The sequence below is a fragment of the Salminus brasiliensis genome, chromosome 2 (assembly GCF_030463535.1).
Source record: "Salminus brasiliensis chromosome 2, fSalBra1.hap2, whole genome shotgun sequence".
NCBI classification, from domain to species: domain Eukaryota; kingdom Metazoa; phylum Chordata; class Actinopteri; order Characiformes; family Bryconidae; genus Salminus; species Salminus brasiliensis.
The window spans coordinates 52,317,537-52,341,625 of NC_132879.1; the positions used below are offsets into that span (position 1 = coordinate 52,317,537).

The 24,089-nt window shown below is 40.6% G+C and overlaps 2 protein-coding genes across 4 annotated transcripts; both read right to left on the minus strand.

Annotated features, from left to right (window-relative positions):
• Positions 1-6,794: 6,794 nt before the first annotated feature.
• Positions 6,795-10,274, minus strand: LOC140549736 (uncharacterized). The gene is made up of 7 exons (XM_072673481.1): positions 10,248-10,274; positions 9,820-9,882; positions 7,998-8,159; positions 7,726-7,782; positions 7,539-7,613; positions 7,107-7,117; positions 6,795-6,950 (listed from the first exon to the last, which is right to left on the minus strand). Exons 1-7 carry the CDS (start codon positions 10,272-10,274, stop codon positions 6,872-6,874), a joined length of 474 nt encoding a protein of 157 aa, XP_072529582.1. The 3' UTR covers positions 6,795-6,871.
• Positions 10,275-17,481: 7,207 nt separating this feature from the next.
• ifng1 (interferon gamma 1) lies at positions 17,482-19,000 on the minus strand. 3 transcript variants are annotated; one of them, XM_072673967.1, is made up of 4 exons: positions 18,766-19,000; positions 18,264-18,329; positions 17,870-18,073; positions 17,482-17,747 (listed from the first exon to the last, which is right to left on the minus strand). In XM_072673967.1, exons 1-4 carry the CDS (start codon positions 18,883-18,885, stop codon positions 17,598-17,600), a joined length of 540 nt encoding a protein of 179 aa, XP_072530068.1. In that variant the 5' UTR covers positions 18,886-19,000; the 3' UTR covers positions 17,482-17,597. The 3 variants fall into 3 exon arrangements, with proteins under 3 accessions (XP_072530068.1, XP_072530069.1, XP_072530066.1); XM_072673968.1 differs by having other exon boundaries at positions 17,870-18,070; positions 18,264-18,332; XM_072673965.1 differs by having other exon boundaries at positions 18,264-18,332.
• Positions 19,001-24,089: the final 5,089 nt, after the last annotated feature.

The window sequence follows — 24,089 nt, forward strand, 5'->3', positions numbered from 1 at the left end:
TGAACAACAAACTGGACTGGTCAGTCAACACTGCTGCACTCTACAAGAAAGGCCAGAGCAGACTCTACCTGCTGAGGAGATTGAGGTCCTTTGGAGTGCAGGGAGCTCTCCTGAGGACGTTCTTCGACACAGTGGTGGCATCTGCCATCTTTTATGGAGTGGTCTGCTGGGGCAGTAGCATCTCGACGGCAGATAAGAAGAGACTGGACAAACTCATAAAGAGGGCCGACCGGCTCTGTCCTGGGGTGCTTCTTAGACCCAGTGCAGGTGGTGGGAGACAGGAGGATGACAGCCAAGCTGGCATCCATGCTGGAGAACAGCTCCCACCCCATGCATGAGACTCTGGCAGCACTGGGCAGCTCCTTTAGCGACAGGCTGCTTCACCCCAAGTGTGTGAAGGAGCGGTATCGCAGGTCCTTCCTTCCTGCTGCCGTCAGACTGCACAACCAGCACTGCTCCCAGCGGACCACATACACACACACTTAACTACACACACATGTTCATGTTCAGGGAATACTATGTGCAATATCCCCCCCCCCCCCCCCCCCATGTGCAATTAAGAGTCTTTTGCTGTAAATAGTATTGTTATTGCTTTTTTAATTCTTATTTATATTGTGTATATAGTGTAAATTATTTATCTAAATTTTTGTAACTGAGTGTCTTGCAATCCCTTTCTGCTGTTACACTGGGAATTTCCCCACTGCGGGACTAATAAAGGACTATCTTATCTTATCTTATCTCTTATCTTTAAATATTATTTTTAAAAACTAAAAGTACTTTTGTATTTGTGCGCTTTTCTTATGTAAACCAACATAAAAAGGTTGACTTACACTTACAGGTGAACTCAACATCTGCTGGTCGATCCCTTCAGTGATGTCCCTGTTGAAGGCCCTTTGAAGCGGATGTTTTTATCACTAAGCCCTGGAACCACGCTGGAAAACAGCTGTAATGAGGGGTCTACTTTTTGGACTCTGCAGACAGACAGACAGACAGGCTGTTTTAATGGACACAGTTCAGCACAAGAACACAAGTAAGCTCTGCAGTGAAATGCTCAGATTGCATCTGAGTCACAGAAAATCATCAATATCATGCTGTGGTTGAACATGAATGAGGAGACTCCAGAAATCTGCACTAAATCTTTGAACTTTCTCTGAAATAGGATGTCTCATCGTCATCTCATGAGGCTGTTTCTGTATGCTGGTTTTCTGATAACGATCTCTAATGCCTGAAACAATGCAGTCCTCTTTGGTTTCTGATCCTTATCTTCATGTTTCACCACCTCCATTCGCGTGCTCACGATATGGGTTGTGAAATACAATATAAACTGTTTGAACTCCCACACGGCTCTTCAGTGACATCCTCGGCATGCTGTGTTGACTTGAGTGGAGTTGAGTTGAGTTGAGCTGTTGTACCCATTGATCCATCCAGAGTCTCCCAAACATCTGGTATTGATCTTCCCTGATGTTTATGACGGGGCTTTTCTGTTCCTGGTAGGCTCAGACAATCAGTTCATGGATTTTATTTGATCAGCTACCTTTAATTTGTTAATAACTCAGATAATTCAGTTGTGAATTCAACTGGATTTGCTCAAATAAGATTTGTTGGAATTGATCTGAACTGAGTTGAACTGCACCAAAGCTTTTGAGGTTAAATCTAAATTCACATCCAGTTAGCCTTCCAGGCATTTTTAACATGGCGGCATGTTTTATATTTACATATTTTATATTTATGATCTCAAGTAAATTCCTTATATTTAAAGCAGTAATGTGGACCAACTTATAAAAAAAGAAAAAGCGCTTATTATTTTGGAATGTTTGAAAATCTCCATTTTTGTCTATTTTTTGTTTCCTCCATCATTGGAACCCTGTATGAAGACTTATTTTACTTTGACTTTCTTCCAAAATTAAGAACATTTTTGCCTTCTCCTGTAAAGCCAATATTCTGGAGATACATGTTTTTCAGTGGACAGCGATGATATATGACACAAGAAATTTGGGACGGGATAGCCTTTTAGATAGCATCTTTAGAAACCATTAAATTACATTCAAATTTAGCCATTTAGCCAATCGATTCTAACTCTACTCACCAGGATCAAAACAATCTAACGTTACTCAATCCTATGTAATACTTATGAATGGATTAATCTACCAGGAGATGGTGGATACCTGTTGTCATGGTCAGATGCTAAATACATGCTCACCTCCTTATTAATGTTCTCCTCCTTATCTTGGCTCTTAACACCTGTTCTGAACCATGTGGATGCTGTTAAATTAACAGAATCTCTAATCTTGAGCTTTTAGAAGTTATTGTAAGAGAAATGGCAGAGTACAGCACCACCTCTGAGCATAAATCAACCTTATGGAGTCCTATAGACGTAGCTGAAACAGCAGGTGGGGTATTTTGATAGGTTAAAAGTACCATATGAGAAAATGCTTCCAACAGAGGTATATGCAGGATATTTAGAGAGCGTAAATCAGAAATCTGTATCAGACGGTAAAAAGAAGGTAATTGAGGTAATAAGAACTTGTTTTTATTTTATTTAATTAATCACATAATCACTTTATACACGTTTATAACACTCAAGTTAATAATAACAGTGAGCTGAAATTATATAATGCAACCAATGAAATGAAAAACTGTGGGTTTGCACACGCACATAGGTGCTAAGTAGCTAGCTCGTACATTTCAATGAGTAGCACAGCTTTACAAAACACCAGCATTTACTGGAAAAATTACCCACTACTCTTGGATCTCCTGGATCCATTTTAATCTATTTGCCGCTTGGTTGGATATTTATTAAAGTCCAGGTGTGGCTGTATTTGTATAGAGCAAATTAGAGTCAATTAGAGTAGAGTAAATTTGTGTAGAGCATTTGACCATCAAAAAGTCCAGCGTTCGTAAACTCTTGTGTTATCTTAAGGGTCGAAAATTACTTTTCTACCTTTTAGATTTTAATGTGACTCCAATATTAGAGAAAGTGAAACATCACCTTACGACGTTTACTTCCATGGAAGCTGTAGACCACCAAGGTAAATGACTGTGTACCAGTCATTTTTGAGGAATCTACTTAAGGATATGCAAGGATCAAGAGTATGTGCTATAGCACATCCATAGATTAGAGACCACCAGGCCACAGATTACCAGTCAAACAATTGAACAGTGCACCGATACTGAAACTTAAGCAATATACCAGCGTCATTGCACAGCAAGGGTGCAATAGATTCAATCTTTCATTACACAACATTATTTGCTCCTTGCTTAGACATGAAATCAGGTCACAAGGCCTTTGGCTGTCTTCAAGCTTCTAACCAACACTCCATGGCAGTTAGCCAGTGGCGTTCAGTATCTGTCCCGAAACTCGAATTGGTTAAGGGATGTTTATGATGAGCATCTGAACTTTAGCTTCAAAGGCCAATGTGGTAAAGATGCAAACAATTGTAACACGATTAAGCCGGCCACGTTTATCAAGCGTTCATGACTTGAAGTGACTCAAACCTTTTTTTTTTTTTCTCTTGGGTTTTCCAGCATAGCTTTCACTTTGCAGGCTCGCGGCACCTGACCTCAGAAAGGTGATGCAGGGACCTCTGTCGGGCCCTAGGAGCAAAGTGCTCACTGCTGCATTTCACATGCAGGAGAGCACCTGAGTGAAAACGAAACTGCTGAGTCTTCACAGAGATAAAGGCACGTAAAAGCACTTTTTTTTGGCTTGAGGGCAGAAGGAAGCCGAGCCTTTTTCTGAGAGATGGATAACGTTGCTTTCTGGTTGCTATGGAGCATGCATAACGAGTTATCTGTATCCAAGCAATGTGTTTTAATTGCCTTGAAGCGATGCAAGCTGTTTACTTGGTGCTGAATTGGGATATAATGAGAGGTTTGTTCTGAAATTAAGGATATTAACAAGATACTTGCTGCCAGTTCGTTTTGAGGTTTGAACATTGCTGTGAGAATTGGTTTGCATTCATCCACAAGAGCATTAGTGAGGTCAGGTACTGATGTTCTCAATTGCAAACATCACTACAACTCCTCTCAAAGGTATATTAGATAGCGCTCCATCCTGCCAAAGAACACTCTCCACTGCTCCACAGCCCAATGCTGTGAGACTTTACACCCCTCTGCCCAATGCTTTCCATTGGGCATGGTGACATTATGCTCCAGAGCTTCACATTCTATTGGCAGCACTTTTCAGTGTTGTGTGTGTGGACCACTGAACATTTGTGTGAGCAATGGGTGCACCTTAAACTTGCTAAACTCACTAATTAGTAGAGCTGTCTTGATACCTTAAGAAATGCAGTGTATCTGTTTCAGAATTAAGGGGCTTTTTCTTCCATTTCTCTGTAAATTCACACCATCAACCACAGCCAACGGCCCAAGCAAGTTTTCCCCTATAAAAGTGTGAATGTGCTTAACCTGAATTATGAAAGTATTCCACACAGTCACTAGGTGTCTGCTCCTAGCCCACTGACCCCTGATTAGAATGCATGCAAGGTCAGTGTCTTTGAGTGTGCATGCAAATGCAGTATCTTCTAGCTCTAGCTGTCACCACCGTCTCTCTATCTCTCGTCCGGCGTTAAAGAGGGTTGAGTCTGTGGTCTGCTTGTGCAGTGTTTATCGTAAGCCTCATCAGCTGCTGCTTACCAGAAGTGACGGGAGGTGAGGGTTTTCTCAGTTACCTCACTGCAGACGACACAAAACCAACGCCCATGACAGAAAATATCTGAGAAATTCACAGCAGAACTTCATTAAAGTCCTAGAAACATTATAGACTAAAAATAAATATATATATATGTATTTTTTATATATATATATATATATATATATATATATATAAATAAAAAAAAGTACAATGAGAGACTTCCTGTCTGATTTCATGGGTTGGTGTTTCAGTTCAGTTTTAGTTAGAGGGCACGAGGCCTGTCTAGCATGTTTGTTGATGTAGGAGCTAAATTGTCAGAGTTTGCTGTTACTATAAAAAGGAAGACTGTGATTGGCTGAAAGTCTATTAAACTAGCTATTAAACCACTCACACTAGTTAAACTCTTTAGTTATTCATGCAGCAAAACCACTGCACTGCTCATAAAATCCTTGACTATTTTCCTGGACTATGAATTGAATGACACTGCATAACTGTACCTACATTGTCCTCCTGTCGCTTTAATATGACGCCCATAGGACTGGCCTTTCATCAGCAGCTGGCCAACTGTGAGTAATATGCAAGAGCACCCCCTACGGTCGATGGCTCACAGTGAGAGAAATGGCCTGAAATGCACCATTGTACATTGAATGGTCCTCGGCACTTGAGCCTGACCTCATTAAAACGCACTGCATTTTTCTCCTCTGCTCTGTAGATGGCAGGTGCCTTCCGCCAATCAGTCAATATGAAGCTAGTCCATAATGCAAACGAAGCAAAACCAGGATGAATTCAGAGCACTGGGGGGAGGTTTTAGTAAAGTAGACTATGTATTCACTGGTAGTGCAGTGCAGTGATTGTCTGACGGAGTCCATTGAAGACAAATAACACATTTTTAATTGACATATTTTGATGAGTATGTCAGTTTTGTGTTTATGTCATAGCCACTGTGCACCATGATCTGTTTCTTGCAGCTGCTTTCAGGATAAGCTCTTAAGGCCTCAGAGAAGGCCTCTCAGAGAAGGCCTCTCAGATAGTGCCGCTGTGTTCAATTTCCAGGCTTTGTAAACAGTGGTCTCTCTCTTTCTCAAATAAGCACACGTGGAAAGAATAAATCAAATGAGTTTTATTGAAAAGCTGACAAAAGGGCTAGGAAGTCATTGTGCTCAAACACAATAGAACATACACTGTGCGTCACCAAATTATTTGCTATGCCATCTGCTTGCTTGGGTGATTTCTCATTGTTTGCCTGTATTTGCAAGCAGCGCGTGTTTCACTAAAAGTGTGTGAATAACGGACTAATCAGCAAATTTGGATATTCTTGCAACACACTGTAATTCAAGCACATTAGCATTCCTCTGACATATACAGATCAGGGGCGTCCAATCTTAGCCGCAAAGAGCAAGTGTGGGTGCAGGCCTTCTTTGCAGCAAAGCAGGAGCACAAACCATCAATTGTTTGCAGACTGAGACCAGCTGAAAGTGACTCAGGAGTGCTTTGGGTGGCTTATAATAACAAAACAACCTGAAGGGACACCTTATCGGGTCCTTCGTGGATAAGGTTGGACGTCCCAATATAGACATATTGCCTAAGAACTACGCTAAATTTAGAACTGCACTGAACGTCAGCCTCCTTCAATGAATCTTGAATTGATATTTTGCTCAGTTTAATTTCAGCTCAGACTGTTTAGCACCTTGCAAATTTGGTTTTGCATATACCAAGCACAAAAAGCTGTGTTACACTGCATCAAAAACTTGCTTAGCTCAGGCCCTGTCCATAAGTATCCTGATATTTTTAATAACAGAGGTCTGTGTTTTGGCCTTCCATACACACTGAACACTTAATCCCTATATAGTGAACGACACAAGTCAAAAATCTACAGCGTCTACATGTAGATACCACAAGATTTCCACATATGAATAAATGTAAATACTGTTCTGTTACAGATATATAACACCCTATTTAGATTTACAATCTGTAATTCTGTGACTTAGCATAGTACACTACATAGGGAGTGTGCAATTTGGGATTGAACCCATACAGGGCTAGTATGCTTATGCAAGCATTTTCGTCTCTGTGTGGACAGAAATATTATCAAAAACAGAGGGGGGAAATGTCAGTTTTTTAACATATTTCTGTCACAGAAATGAAAAGGGAGGGAGGGGAAATGCCTGTTTTGAGAAATATCCGAATACGTTTGTCTGTAGCCTCAGTCGGTCATCTCCAAGAATTTCATTCTGTCTTTTATTTTATTTTGCAGAAGCCTCTTCCAGGGATATAGTTATGGAGAGATTGCAGTTCATCCATGGCTCTCTCTTGGATGCTCGGGTCATTATTTAACTAAATGGATAGGAGTATGCAGAAGAAGAGAGAGAGAGAGAGAAAGAGAAAGAGAGAGAGAGAGACTTAAAACTTGTTGTGGGATCAATACAGGATCATTGACCCCATCTACACCTGATCACTTCATGTGACTAGTAACTGGATTGTAATCTGATTAGACTTTAGGCACATGCATTTACACTGGGTAGTTAAACATGTCTCTGGTTAGTCTGACTGAAATCGATCGCGGTATGGGATGGACTATGCAAATTTGCTCATTGTGCGGCAGTTATTACTGGTGTTGTTACGGTTGTACTGGGAGGGGTTTTGGTTGTGGAATGCGTCTATATGCGTTTACACTGCTATACCATGTGGCTCCAGTACGTTTCAGACTGTTTGAGGGATCAGATTTGTACCTGTTTTTAATCTTGGGGAGTCTTGGGGTTGTTTACACTTATGTGTCCTGGCCTTATCCTGATATAATCCTGATATTTCTACCAGATGAAGTGACCAGGTGTAAACAGGTGTAAACAGGGTCAATGGCATACAGTAACTCCTACTATTGGCATAGAAGAACTATTATTATACGTACTCTTTCACTGGCAAGGTGAAGTTTTTGTAGCTGATAGATAGCCACCTCCTTTGGAGTCATATCTGCTTCCAAAATCTAGATCACACACACAAATACGGTTAAATTCAGGGCTAATTTACTGCTCACGTAGATAAGCCAGTCAATAGCTGATCTACTTGATCTACTCGTTTCGTCCTTTAGAGATTACCTCTAAGTTGGGTTGCTGTATGGCCTTCAGATACAACATCTCACATCTCTTGTTCATCTGAAATGTTAGCGCAAAAAAAAGTGAGCCCTTGACTAAGAGCTAATAAGACATGCAAGTTAGCATTTGCTGACGCCAGGACCGTTAACCACATGCTGAGAACTATGCTGAGATGATTACAGACATGCTGTTTGTGGTGAGTTTATAAAGCCTCAACTCTCAACATAAGTAACATGCCTACGTTACACATCTAATGGTTTTTCCCTGGCCTTTACCTTATACGTGCAGTTCCTCAGTTTGCCCATGATGGAGATAAGCTGAGGATGGTAGTCCACACCTTGGCTGATGTGATGGTCACTGGAGTTGTTCCATGTGTAGCTGAGAACATTCTCATAGAAGTCAAAGATTTTCTCTAAGACACAGCTATGAAGGTGCTTCTGTTTAGAGGAGAAACTAGTATTAACTTCCTGTTGGTTTAATCTGGTGTGTTTGGATAGATGGACATTTGGAATACAGTGGTATGCAAAGGTTCAGAAACAGATTAGGGTGTGTAGCTTAGAGAGTAATTTATGAAGACTTGATTTATGAAGGCTTAGGTAAAGGTAAAGATGGCACATCCATAATCTATACTGTCTTTAACCCCTAAGAATTACTAATTGGTAACTTCCAAAGCAATGCCAACTGGCTGAGTTGCTCCTTGGTTATAAGGAGAGGAGCGGGGGCAGGAACCACCGGTGATTCTGAGGAATTTAAGGGCTTAATGTTTTAATCTTCAATATTTTAACTAAAACCTTATAAAAGGCTTCTAGTTCTGTGAGATTCTTGGGACGTCTTGCATACACTACTCACTATACACTACATGGCAAAATCTTTAGCATGTTGCCTTTTCAGGTAGTCCATTGTGGATCACGACGTATGGAATATATAATAATCAGCATTTTTAACAGACTGTAATTTAAATGAACCCATTCTTTCTTCTACCAGTGCAATGTCATCCATGCCACTGGCTGCAACACAAGCCTAATCCACTCCCATGCTTAACAGTTGGAGAGGTTTTCTTTTCATTAAATTCTGCTCATGCCAAATGATTACTATGTTGTGTGGTGATCAAAAAGTTCTATTCTAAAAAAGTAACTAACATCAACCCACAGGACGTATTTCCAAAGTGCATTGTCGGAAATATCTGATGCAGAATTTTGTCATGAGGATGCAGGAAAGGTTTTCTATTGATGTCCCCGCTCTGTAGGCAATTTGTGCATGGGTCACTGCAGAGTAGAATAGTCCACCACCACTCCAGAGTCTGCTAAATCTTCTTGTTTGTCTTTTGCAAGCAAACAGGGGTTATTTCTCTCTAAATCTAAATCTCTTATCTCTTCACTGTTATTGTTAACCACCTAACATAGAAAGGCTTATTACACACTAATGTATGTTACTCAGTAACTTCTCACTCAGTGACTTCTGTAGAAACTGGTGGGGCCATTCTCTGGTAATAGGAATTTATAATAAGAGTGCTAGGCAGATGCTTAAAGATGCTGCTGATTGTCAGGACAAGATTTGAGGAGTCTGTATTTATGTGTATTTATAAATCTTTTTAATTTTCATCACTTGGTCTTTCCTTGTGATGATTGCAAACAAGCCATGGCACTAACGTGGTATTTAATCACCTTAAAGGACCCGAATGTTTTGCTACACGCCTTTTTGCCAAAGTATAGCCCCGGCAGTTTGCACAGACATCTCTGTAGTTACTGAACAAATTCGGCTTAGTGTGTAAAAAGCCCAGGAGTGTTAAAGGGTTAAGGTCTGAGATCTTGGCAAAAGTTATCTGAGGGCAAATCTCTTGGGGTACCCATACTTTTGCATGGTGCTCCTTTCCTTTTTTTCCACTGTACAAAACTTGACATAATAACATAATAATACACCAGTCACATGATTATACATGTTTTATCTTCAACTTGATTCCTTTTGGATAAGATCAGGTCACCTTCCACTCACTTTCCGATTCAGAAACAGAAACAGAAATTCTGACCAGGGGTGCCCAAACTAAACTATTGCATGCCATTGTACAAGAGATACAATGCTACAGCTAAGGGATCTCACCTGTTTGCGGATTTTGTCAAATGTTCTGCTCTTCAGAAGGATGTTCTCGGTTTCTGCAGCTGGCTAGAATAATTTTAAAAGGCATATATTTGGGTAGTAAGTCAGTTTTAACAGTTTCCTTTGAAATTCACAGCACAAATCATATGTAAATAAAGCATGTTTGAAACGGTGTGGTTCTCACCCTCCCACTAATATCTGATTATATCTGTTTGTCGTCCCACGGAAATGATCTGATTTCCTGATTAGCGGTGTTTTCCCTGCCAGTCTGAGCCTGATGCTTACTAAAGACAAAGCTGAAATTGATGCCAACAGCAGCCTTGCAGAAGTTAATTCGGTTCCCAGGGGCTCGAGTGCATGAGTATCTTAAAAAGATGCAAAACCAAGGCAAAACAATGGGGTTTCAAAAAGAATGTAGAAAAACTACTCACCAAGTCCTTGCTGATGTGATGGACCATCCTCTCTAGATTAAGCAGGTCCAAGCACATGGGTTGGGAAACACACCTGGCTTTCTGTGATATCCCTCCACACTTATGCACTGCCAGAACTAACGTCAGCAGTAGAATTGTATACTGCACTGCTCTGACCATACTGTCACAAAGGCTGACTGAGCTACTGATCACTGATGGGTTAAAAAGCCTGCCTAGTCTGTGTGGATGCAACAGAAGAAAAGACGTGTCTCCTCTCTCTTTTGTATTTATGTCTCCTTGGTTCCCTCTCATGACGTCAAATCTTTCTATTGTCTTGACATTTTCCGTACCTTCACCTTCGGCCGAGTTATCCACCTTAACAGAAGTGGGCCACCTTTAAGAGATCCTTGCTTGGTCTACTGTGAATTGTCCATCCTTGATGTCTTATACTTGAGACAAACGGTAGATAGAACATAAATGGCAGTTTATTTGTGAGACAATAGTACAGTTTACCACAGTGTTGCTGGGTACATGGGTGCATAATGCGGTCATGCCATTTATGTGGCATTTGGTAGGTTGTCCTAGATTCTAATTATAGAGCAACAACATTGTCTTGATCATCATATATGCCTGATGTTATTAACCTCGAAGGCCCTGGACTCCATTGACGATTCGACCAGTTTGATGGCCTATGCATTCGTTGTTCAGTGCAAACTGGTAGTTCTGGCCTGTGGGTACAGAGAACTGTAGACAGACAGGAACAGGAAGACGTGTAGGATTTGGCTTTTCGTCCACTTTCCAGTCGAAGTGATTCTTCATCTAGATCAGACAAGCAGCAGAAGTGGCCTACTTCTTCTACAGTATGACACAAATGGCAATTTAACTAACTTCCCCAGCTAACACGCCCATGTGGGGTCAGTATGGGTAAATTCCATGTTGGTTTCACATAAGTATGCCCACCACAGGGTCTAGACGGGACCCATGTCAGATTAAGGTGGGCTGTAACAATGGGGCCCATTTGGGAAGCCCAGCTGGGTGCATCATCTAGGCCACGTTCCACCCATGTGAGCCACACAAGCTTGAGCATCGGCCGGGTTGTTGAGTATGCTTTAAAAATGCGTAGATTTTTTGGCCATGAATGGGTTTAGTATGAAATCAGCAGGCCAACACATGCAGACTGATCAATGAAGGCTGAAGATGGAGGTTGTAGGACAAAGCAATAGGCAATAGGCACAGTCATAAAGCCTACACATTTCTCTCTAGTCTGCCGTTTCCAAACCACAGCCGTGTAGGAGTTTCATTTGCATGAATAAGTCTTACAAACACGTAGTACCTCAGAATTGCCTGCTTAGCTGGGACTCACTTATTAAATAAATTAACAGTTATTCTCTCAAAATCTCACTTCACCCATTCACTCAGTTTCACTCAGTCTCATGCTGCAGAGCATGGCAAGGTAACATCAACCTGGCTGTACAATCCCTTGCTGTCTAGGGATTTCCATTCTGTTGTATCAGCGCAACAATTTCCCCATCATGCATCTCGTCACTTCTAAACAGACGCTAGAGGAGGGGGTTTCCAAAGAGCTTCAGCATGCATCTGCAGCTCACCTTTTCTCTCTAATTCTCCTCACTCTCATTTTCTTACCTTTCACCTGTTTCCTCTAAACGGGGGGTCTTGCAAACTAAGCCACTGCTTTTAGACTGAAGCTAGCTGCTATTCAGCTTCATGTTCTTGACAATTCATGATGCTCGGCTTATTATTCAGGAAGCCCATGTTCTTAGCACTTTCCTTGCAGACACGTCGATGCGGAAGGAGACAGATTCTGTAATGAGTAGTCTGCTGTATCTACAGCCTCCCCATGGTTCTTGGTGAAAAATCAAAACCTGCCCTCAGTACTGTTTCGGTCCTGTTATGAACTTGGCATTGCATTTCTCCCAGGAGAATGACTTAGGAAAGTTTGTTAGGTGAAGCTTGGAGCAGGAGGTAGCCTTGAGCAGCAGAACATACACTATATGACCAAATGTCTGTGGACACCCCTTCTAATGAATGCATTCAGCACCCATTGATGACACATACAGAAGTCCAAATGCACCCACACACACGGCTTGTCTAGTCCCTGTAGAGAAGCACTGCCAATAGAATAGGACTCAGATGAACAGGAAGCTATTGGCACCATACCTAATGCCAGGTGTGGGCTAGAGAGGTATAAAGCCCCCCAGCTTTATAGAGCTGTGGGACAGTTTTCCAATGAATAAGCGAATAAGCAGGTGTCCCAATATTTTTGTCCATATAGCATATGCCCTAAATTCACAAGTCTCTTGAAGTAAGCTGATCCTGAGTGCATAAAACTTAAGCTGTCTTGCTAACCTAGCTTAGATGCGGCACTAAAAATAGGTGGAGTTTTTGAGAACTTCTAAAATAAGACGTTCCTCAAGATAAGGTGAGTCAGAAAGAAGCTGAAAGCTGCGCAGCCGAGTGCATTATAACTTAAAGTTGACCTAATTTTTACAGTGTAGCAAACTGAGCTTGCATGAGTCTGGTTTGCAGAGGTGATTGCTAACACTGGTTCCGGAAGCCCCCTACCATGCACTGAACTGAGTCATATCATTAGCTAATTATGAAGCTTGCTGTGCGATGAAACTGAGTGTGTCAGAGCAGAGCAGACACTGAACATTGTGCTAGCATGCACCAGACATCCGTGTGCATGAAGAGGGATGCTGGCTCTGTGCGCCACTTTGACTCCACAATAAAATGCTTCCCACAATCAGACCCTCTCTCATATCAGGGACTTGAGCTTCACATGTAAAAACTTGTATCCGATTATATCAGGTTGATGTGCCTGTTAAACCATACTATCACTATCTGGACTGTCTGATCTCAGGGGGGCAAATGGCAGAATAAGACTACACTGAATGGACAAAAGTATTGGGACACTTGTACCTGCTTATTGTTGTTGTTTCTTCTGAAATTAAGAGTATTAGAGTTTATCTTGCTTGTTTGTTATGTTGAAGTTACTGTCTCTATTTACCAGGGAAGACTTTCTATTTCTTTCTATTGGAGGGCCATTGCTGTGAGGATTTGACTGCATTCAGCAATAAATGTGTTAATGAGATCAGGATGTTGGATGATCACCACCCCATCTCATGCCCAACTCCCCAACTCACCTTAAAAGTATTGGATAGAGCCACATCCTTCATTCCAGAGAACATAGCTCCACTGCTCAACAGCTCAATGCAGGGGGGCTTTATACTCCTCTAGCCCACGCCTGGCATCTACTTCATCTGCAGAGTCCTATTCTATTGGCAAGCTGTATGTGTGTGTGTGCATTTGAACATCTGTGTCAGCAATACTTTAAGTAGCTGGACGCTTTCATTAGAAGAGGTGACATTTAGACATGTGGTGTATATCCAATCCCATGACAGGTGTCATTGTTAGTCAATACCCCGGTTTTAATGTTATGGCTGATCGGTGTAGTTTGCACTCTGATTTCCTCCACTGCCTTACAGTGTTTTGCTGTACTGTACAACCCTGTGGTGGTGTAATGACAATAAAGGTTAATTGAAGTGAGTTGAATGCTTGGCTGTAGATGAATATGCTGTAGTGATTTATTCAGCAGAATCCTGCAGCCCATAGTATGAATAATACCCATAATACCCAGTCAATCCTGCCATGCGTCCACTTAATTTCGCTGGAAGAAATGACTGTACTGTGTTCCCCTCTTGCTACTCTGGTGTCGTTTACTTTCCTAGCGATACAAATCTGGAATTTTAGACAAAAATCACTCCAAGACCACTGGAACTTTGAGTCATTTTTACCAAACTCTCAGCTCAGATGTCCAGCAATACCTCCAAACCCCCCCCCACCCCCCACCCCCCCCACACAACCGAGAGACAGAGAAGTGATGTCAACTGTTCTTCCTGCTGTCTACTGCTCATTACATCATCAGTCTCCTTCTCGCTTCACAAAACTATACTTGAAACTAATACTTGCCTCAACCATTGATGCCGTGACAGTTTTAAGTGAAACCCACAACAAATACACTTCACGCGGGCGTGCTTTGCTGGATGAGCCGTTACTCTTTTTAGTTGTCTTTGAGGGACTCGTATAACAATGCCTGACACCAACAGTCTGGCCCCTGTGTACAACTCGATGATGTCACTTGCAACTTCTTGTTTCACAGCATTAAAGAATTCTGCTCCTTTCAAGGACCAAAATGTAGGTTATGTGCAATTGCAAGTTTGTTTAATGCTGTTTTGCATGATGACATTAGCTCTTGCAAACCTCTAAAACACTCAAACTCCCATTGCAAGGGAGCTTTATACTCCTCTAGCCCACACCTGGCATCTGCTTCATCTGCAGAGTCCTATTCTATTGACAAGCTGTATGTGTGTGTGTGTGTATTTGCACATCTGTGTCAGCAATACTTAAAGTTTGTTCAATGCTGTTTTGCATGATGACATTAGCTCTTGCAAACCTCTAAAACACTCAAACTCCCAGCTTCTTATTTTTTGAGGAACATGGTGAAATATGCATTTATCGAGAACTTTAAGTTATTCTTCATTTGACTCTGGTTGGGGTGAAAAGTTTTCAGATGCGGTTAGTTAGTTATTTTGCCCCAGAATGAAACGTACTGATTTTCTTTTTATGTGCTTGTAGGGGGGGGGGGTATGTATTTAAATTTCATTGGCTGGTTGCCCTGGCTGAGTTGTGTAAGTAGTAGTAAGCATGGTGTGAGAAAGAGATTATAGGATGATTGGTAGGATCACTGTCCTCACAGTTCTCCTCACCTAATTTTGAGCAGATTCCTGCTGCAACGCTTCCCAATTGGCTCTTGTTAGCTTTAAGCCCTTAAAGCCTCACTTCCGTATTTGCCTGAAGTAGTGGTTGCATTTAGCCACAAAAGGCTTTTGCTAGTAGAAAATGTTGGGTGCATAAATATAATGGGCTAGGACTGTTACATAACGGTCTGTGGAATCGGTCGATTTTACAGTCCTGTACTGGTTATGATGGACAGTGCTAAGGATTACGGTATGTCAGTTCCACGTACCAAACATCTATTCATCTAATTCATCTATGCCAAGATAAATACATGTTTTCCTTCTGGGGCATCTTTAAGTTGACTGGGTTTTATCAGAGATTCCTCTTAATTAACTGGAATTACAATTTCTGATCTGTAATGCATTAAATACATGATCACCAACATCCGAAATATCAGGACTCGAATTTATCAGAACTTTATATCTTATTGATTTTAGTTTAACAGTGGTATCCATACTGTGGGGGATGGGGACTTGAGTTAGCATTGTTTCTAAATGACTCCATACTGAAGACTTTCAGGCTGGTGAAGCAAAACATGAACAAACACAATACAATTAGGATCATCCACTTCTATGTAGTAATGAATAAAGCAGTGTGTGTGCAGCTTTACAACTGTCATAGCAGCAGCCTCATGCTAGGTTGGAATGGCTTAGATTAACAAGCCTTTTATTACGACTTTTGCACGCCTTCAATCTGATTGGCATATCTGATATCATACATAATGGCATACATAACCTAAAAGCACACCCAGAGAGGCTGACTGTAGTATGCTAACTTGCTGGATAGTTAAGTTAGCAAATACAGTTACCATGTGTGTGTTTCTAATGTTACATTACGTGCCATACTTAATATACTGTTATTATTTGTAAGCAATATAAATGTCATGACATTTCTTTGTTGCTTGTGTGCAAATGTATTAAAAGCTAAAGCTAAAAGAAAAGCCAGCAGAAAAGAAAAGAGTAAGGTGACTTTTTGTTTACAGCAGGTGTTAAGCACACAGCTAGGGCAGTCTGAGACAAATGGCCACCATTTACCATCATTAATGGATTTTATACTGATTTAGGGGCTGAAACTACTGGAAACACGAGATTTGACTCAGACCTGCACCTTAAAGACTAGGTCCTGTACCCTAAAGCCTCAAAAACATCAGACTTACTCAGACATGTGCCTCAGAGTGCTTTTTGAAACTTGACTTGGACCTGCACTTCAGAGGCTTGAGACTTGGTTTACACCTGTGCCTCAAAGTCTTGAGATTTGGCTCAGTACTGCACCTTAGACATAAGATTAGATTCTGACCTGCATCTTAGAGAGTTGAGACTTAACTGTGACATGCATCTCAGAGTGCTGAGACTAAACTCTGACATGCATCTCAGAGTGCTGAGACTAAACTCTGACATGCATCTCAAAGACATAAGACTAGACTCTGACCTGCATCCCAAAAACTTAAGACTGGGCTCAGAACTGCATCTCAAATACTTAAGACTAGACTCTGACCCTCATCTTAAAGACTTAAGACTAGACTCTGACCCTCATCTCAAAGACTTAAGACTAGACTCTGACCTGCATCCCAGAAACTTAAGACTGGGCTCAGAACTGCATTTCAAAGACTTAAGACTAGACTCTGACCCTCATCTCAAAGAGATTAGACTAGACTCTGACCCGCATCTCAAAGACTTAAGACTAGACTCTGACCTGCACCTCAAAGACTTAAGACTAGACTCTGACCCTCATCTCAAAGACTTAAGACTAGACTCTGACCCTCATCCCAAAGACTTAAGACTAGACTCTGACCTGCATCTCAAAGACTCAAGACTAGACTCTGACCTGCATCTCAAAGACTCAAGACTAGACTCTGACCCTCATCTCAAAGACTTATAACTAGACTCTGACCCTCATCTCAAAGACTTAAGACTAGACTCTGACCCTCATCTCAAAGACTTAAGACTAGACTCTGACCTGCATCTCAAAGACTCAAGACTAGACTCTGACCCTCATCTCAAAGAGATTAGACTAGACTCTGACCTGCATCTCAAAGACTCAAGACTAGACTCTGACCCTCATCTCAAAGAGATTAGACTAGACTCTGACCTGCATCTCAAAGACTTAAGACTGGGCTCAGAACTGCATCTTAAAGACTTAAGACTAGATTATTGAATTGCACCTCAAAGGCTTGACTCTGACTTATTCTCAGAGGCTTGAGACTTGACTCAGTGACCTCTGAGCACCTTTGCTAGAACACTTAAGGAAACTCAATCACGCCAGGTATCATGATAAAGGTTTTTGGTTTATGTAGTCACAGACTTTACAAAACTTTCCTAAGTGAGGAAAATTCAATTAATCCCAAAATACATAAAAAAATGAATAACTTAATAACCATTATTAATTTAATCTAATAAATTAATTACATAACAGATGAACTAACTTACATACATCAAATAAATTATATCAGCTCATTCAAAATATAAAAAAGCTATATATTAGAATAAATTAATATAAACATTTTGGATTTAGGAAGCAGCGCATAGACAACATAATTCTGAGAGCAGAGTTGCTTTAGGACTTTGATCGGTGCTTTTTAGCACCTTTAGCCTGTCGTCGCCTCCTGTGGTTGTGCACTGGTGATGCATCTCCCAGCTTTGATGCTTCGTTGTAGACCGTCATCAGCTCAAACAGTGCTTTTCGCTGAACCATTGGGTCCGTTTCCTAGGAGGACATTAGTAAATTAGGATCAGTTTATGTGATGTTCATGCGACGGTGAGGTAAAGTTGTAAAAGTCAGGATTGATTGGTGCTGTTATTAATATAGAGAATCTCGTTATGGCTTACCTTGAGAGCCATCACCTCATTGGCGTGTTTCTTGAGGTCATTATGTTTCTCGGAGAAGTAGTGTATTTTCAGCTTGTTCAGGTACTCCTTCACTTTAATCAAGCTGTGCTGCACATTGGCGTCCTCCGTCTCATTCTGCATCTGCGTTAAGATTCTGTTGTATGTGTCCAGAATGATGGTCATCATCAGCTTCTGCTCAGCCTTCTGTGCACAAGAGCAAGACAAGCAACACGGGTTTATACATGGGTCCATAATAGGCTAGAGCAACATGTGTAGCATGTGTAGGCCCAAATACACTGAAAGACATGGATATACAGGATGAGGGAGTGCTGCAGAAAGCAAAGCAGCTCCCTTCTAAGGCAATAAGTAAGCCAATCTGCATTGGGCTGTTTACCTCAAAGCCATCTAGCCTTCTCCAAAAAAGGGGTTTCCCATTAAATAAGTCTTCGTCAGGTGCGGTCTTCTGAAAAAGATGCAAACATTAAGACAAGAGCAAAAGTCCAGTCCTTATTATGAAGGCCATGGCCCATTGCGGCCAAGCCTATATTATACATGGTGATCTTGTCTGCTGTCCTGCCACATGCAAGATATTTTGCATGCCTTGTGGTGTAAGCTCACCACCTCTACATTTTCAAACAGCAGCTAAGCGTTGGTGGCAGGTCATCGTTAAATGCACCCCCACATAAATGCTATCCACATAGTCAGCCTAGAGCTTTTGCTGTTCTAATAAGAGCTAGATAACTCTGCTTGCCTGTACTATGCTTTTACTACCACTATGATGTTCAGCTGAGGAAAAGAGAGAGCCCTTCACAGAAAAGCTAGTGAACTTTAAGCTATTCTCACTTCCTTCCTTCTCCTCTATTTCTGGCCTACCATGTACTCGCAACGAGACTTACTTTATTAGCATAGAAGGCATTCAGCTGCGTGATATACTTTCTGGCGTTCTCGGGGACATAGGCCTCAGAATTTGCCACCCATCCAAAAGTAAGCAAACATATTCCAAAGAGAAGTTTCATTTTGTTGTTTTTTAAGCCAAAAAAAATCAGCAAGTCACCAAATTCCAAGTGATATTCCAACGTTTACAAAAAGTTAGCTTTTGGCTCGTCCCGTCAGTGCTCGTTGATGCTGAGTCTACTGCTGTCCTCGCTGTGCCTCTGCTAAAGGCTGAATGCATCTATCTGTGTGAATGAGACGATATTTATAGTGCAGGAGACGGTAGGGCTAAGGTGTGAAAATGTGGTATCATGACACTCTTTAGTTTCCTTTAAATCAAGGAAATGCACAACGCCATGCTCCGCATTACCCTGCTCATTACACATGATCTTTGCTGGAATCCCTGGGATGGTACTGGGTGGAGCTGTTGGTGGTTTTTGTGATCTGGGGATCTTTTTGCTGATGCAGATGTCCGGGGGCCTTGAGCCCCCCATACGCTACAGCATCTTGGGCCGTGCATTATGTCACCACAGAGGTTGTAATTCCACATGAGCAGCCACTTTAGCTAGGAGGAAGTGAAGTGTGCTTTCTGCTCATTTCTGACACTTTACTAGAAATTAGAAAGACTGAAATTAGCAGTAGTGATGCCAACACCCGGTCACCCATGCTCTAATCATTTCCCATGACTGACAAAAACCTCCTACTGCTGTTGCAACTGCAACCACACAAACCCAAGCTGTCCATGTGGGCTGCCCATATAATGGTGAGTAGTTTCGGCAATTAGATTTCAGTTGATTCGTTACTTTTTCCCTTATTGTAAACTTCACTCACTCCAAATCCAAATGTGGACATACATAATACATCGGACTTGTATTATGGCTATGTATTCAGCATAAAAGGCATACATGTATAAATAAATAAATAAATAGTAATAGAATATTTTTGTTATTTGTTATTTTTGATTATGTAGTCTCTATAACATTTATTATTTGATGAAAGCTTGATTTTAATGTTACTTTCCAAAAAAGAAATATTAATATTGTCATTAAAAGCACTTCATATTCTTTCTCCTGCCTATCTTACAGATCTCAGATCTATACCTCATCTTGTCATTTGCAGCCTTCCTCTGCAGGCTTTTAGCACTACCAGCCATCAATCTTAGTACCTTTTTTACTTCTTCATATCCATGAACTGGATATTTAAAAGTGGCTTATTTACAGTAATTACTTTAATTTTTTAATTTTTAATTTTATTAATGTTATCATTTGATTACTGTTTGTTGTATTGATCTTGACCTAGACTGTCAAGAAAGGTGACAGTAAAGAAACTGTAGTATTGTTGTTGTGACTGTTATTAAGACGTAGAGTTGAGGAAATGTCGAAAGGCTAGTCTCTAATGCCAATGAAACACCAGAAGACTTTGAAAAGACTCTGAAAATACATTAACCCCTTAAACAGGCTGTGGCCCGAAAGTGTTATTACAAACTTCTATTAGCCAAGAACAGCCCCACCAGTCTGTACAGACGTCCCTGTAGTTACTGAGTGTAATAAGCCTTTCTGTATTGAGAGGTTAAAATATTAAGTCTGACACTCTCTCACATCAAAAGACAGTTTGTCATTACTTATGATGATGATTTTGCAAAGACTGAAAATCCTGCAGGGTTGCTATTTGCAAGGCTGCACCTACATTTGTTTCATGAGCTTTTTCCCCAGAGAATTGGTTGAATGATGGAGCAGAAACAGAAGCAGCTTTTGGCTTCAGCTGCCCTTGTATGTGAAGTAGTGCTCAAGTGCTCAAACACCCACACTCCACCCCCCAAAAAAAGACATATCTGGTTATACATGCTGGACATGACCCCATGACAACATTCACAATGTCCCTGTCACAATTTGCAAGATTACAAACCTGCGATGATATTAAACATGTTGATTTAGATGATTACCGAAACTCAAAACCAAACGGAGATGATGGGAGCGCTAAAACTTAAATGATTTTATAGATAAAATCTTGTTTAAATAGCTCAGTGTGTGTGAGGGCCGGGATGACCTGTGTGTAGCATAGTTCAGATAATATTATTGTTTTTTTGTACTTTTAAAATGGTGTTACTGTATGTATAAGTAACAATGGAATTCATATAGGACAGTGTAAGTTAGTAAGTGAACAGCATGTCGGTTCTTGAAGGTAATAAAGGTGACTTTGACAAGAGCCAAATTGTGATGACTAGAGAACTGGGCCAGAACATCTCCAAAGCATCAGACAGGTCTTGTGGGGTGTTCCTAGTATGCTGTGGTCAGTACCTACCAAAAGTGCTCCAAGAAAGGACAACTTGTAAACTAATAAAAGGTTATGGATGCCCAAAGTTCACCGATGTGATCCATGAAGGCCTCACCTCAACCTCCAAACCTTGTCTTGGTGCCAGATACCACAGGACGCCTGTGAAGTCCATGTCTCAACAGGCCAAATTATTTTGGCCAGCACAAAGGTGACCGTCATAATCTCAGAGAGAGACAGGAGGAGTGGAGAAAAATATTCAGCAAGACACTCAGCTTGTCTAGTCCCTGTAAAGAAGCATTGGCAATAAAATAGGACTCTCTGGAGCAGATAAACATGATCCTATTGGCACTATTCCTAAAGCCAAGCATGGGCTAGATGAGTATAGCTGAACTGTATTCTCTGGAATAATGATTGGTGCTTCTTCTAATACTTTTGGGATGAGTTGGGGAGTTAGGGATGAGTTGGGGTCGTGATCATCCAAAACTCTGACCTCACAAACACTCAAATTCTTACAGGAAAGGTCTTCCAAATTCCAGTAGAAAGCCTTGTTCCCTTGACAGAAGACAACAACTCTTTTTAATGCCTTTAATTTCAGAAGAAACGGAGTATGCAGGTGTCCCAATACTTTTGTCCATATAGTGTATGTTAAAAAGGATATTATATTGAGAAAATCATTTCAATTCAATTCCAAAGCTTGTTTTAAAGAAATAGTATGTCGATTTGGGCTCTGCCACACCTTAGTTTGAGTCCTCTCCATATTCTGGAGAGATTTGAACATTTCCATTTGTGTCGATTGTTAAAGTAAATACCAAATCTCTATGAATAACTGACATATTGTTGGCAAGAACCCCAAGAGATCCATCAAAGAAATTGATGTATATCCAAATAGCTGTTCTCACAACTTACTAAAATGACAATTGCTCATAAAATGTGGCTCTAGTGCAGTGGAGGATGTTTGAGCTTGTTTGAGGTTTGACACCTTACCATGCTTCTGCAGCAACAGTGTGAGACAGGCAGGTCCTCATGAAGGTGGTGGCATATGGAGTTTTCAGAATACCACAGATGATCAGTAGCTGGTGCCTGGTTCATTACGTGCCATATTCTATGTTTCCACATCCAGTCTTTTGGGATCTTCCCTAAGCTTGGTCTTAACGTGGTAGGATGTAACGTCACTGTTAAAAATTAAAAAATAAAAAAAAATCTGATGGCGGAATGGAATGAAGGCTCGCAGTAGTCATTCATGCTTTGTCATATCTCTCCAGGATAGTGGAGAAACACCTTTCTGGCCTGGAAATCGACTCTCCCTTTGAGCCGATTCCGAAAGTACAGCTGGAATTGAAGAGTCAGGGATTTTCTGTGATTTTCTGCCTCACCTACAACTCTGGAGCTTTCTTCGGCTTTCGGTTTTCCACGGATGCGGCTGCTGACGAAACTTGTAGGTTTAGATTTGTGATGGTGGTGGTAAGATGTGATGGCGGTGGTGTGTCATCTCAACTGCCATGACGATGTTCGCGGGCCACGCAGAAACTGAAAGGGGCTCTTTCCTCAGTTCAGAATATTTTAGTCACAATCAGTAATACCATTTTTTTTTTGTTAAGGTCAAAAGTTGAATTTTGCTTAATTATCACAGTGTTGTCTTCTGAGTTTAATTACTTTTGGCCATTCATTTTTGTAATTATTTGTGGAAATATACATTTGAATGAAGGAAGTGCAGTGCATTACTCTTTTCACCACAGGCTAGAATGGGCTTTATGGAGTATGGGCTCTCTATTGAGATTATGGCAACTAAGCACAAACTAATTATAGCAGCTGAAGCAATAGAAATGTTGACGTAATGAATAGATTTCCCTTTGTGTGCTCCCACCCTCCACTACTCTTGTGCTGACTGTATCAAAAGGAAACCCATAATCTGCTACCATTCATAACCAATGGCCTTAACTGTAGCTTAATGATTAAATTATGATCTGCTATCTACTATAGATCATCCAGTTACAATGAGACTAATATCTCGTTATAGAGTTAATGAGGAGCTGAAGTGTGGGCCCAGAAGACTACTGACTCTTTCAGTATCTGAGTTCTCTGTACCTGTTGCACACAAGTATTAAATATATTATATATCTGTATATATTCCTATAAACTAAGCACATGCAAGAAGTTCATGCAAGGTTGAAATGAGGACATACTTAATGAAACCTGAGGGATTTGAACAAACATTCATTGTGAAACTATTGACACTACTCACGTTCGAAGGCCTGCTCTTTAGTCTCATGGAAATCCAGGTATTATTAGCTGAAGTGCTGAAGTTTCATTTTCTCTAAATAGCTGCTTTGTGAAATAGCTCATAATCACTGCTGAGCTTTTCTGTTTACTGTGGTCCGTACTGTCAGATCTGACAGTGTCATGATTTATATTACACATACAACATAGGTTTCTTTTGAACTTAAATTAGAATTCATGAGTGTTTCTGAAGAGCAAGGCTGTCCTGTAACACAGCTAACAAAATCCAGTTAACTGATATGTAGAATAACTGTGTATGGGTAATTACGTAAGTGTAACACTGCCCTGTGTAGTGCTGTGACTCATTTCAAGGGCCACTTTTTCCTTGCTGACTGAAATTCAGAGGTGTTTCATACTTCTAAATCCTAACTACTGATTTATTCTCAACAACTGAATGTTTATAAATGACTATATGATTCAGTTTCCTTGCTTTTTAGAAGAAACTGCAGAACCTATTCATAAAGAGTAGAGAGTAATACCTCAAGTACATGTGAGGAACTCTGTATGCACTGTAAAAATGATAAAGTAATTGATTACAGAGCGTTTTTTGTGTTAACTGAACTTAGTTTAGTCACAAGTTCTCAGTTTGGTCAACAATTCATATTGAGTTGAGCCTCAAAAAACATTAATATATATATATATATATATATATATATATATATATATATATATATATATATATATAGATATAGATATATATATAGATATATATATATAGATATATATATATATATAT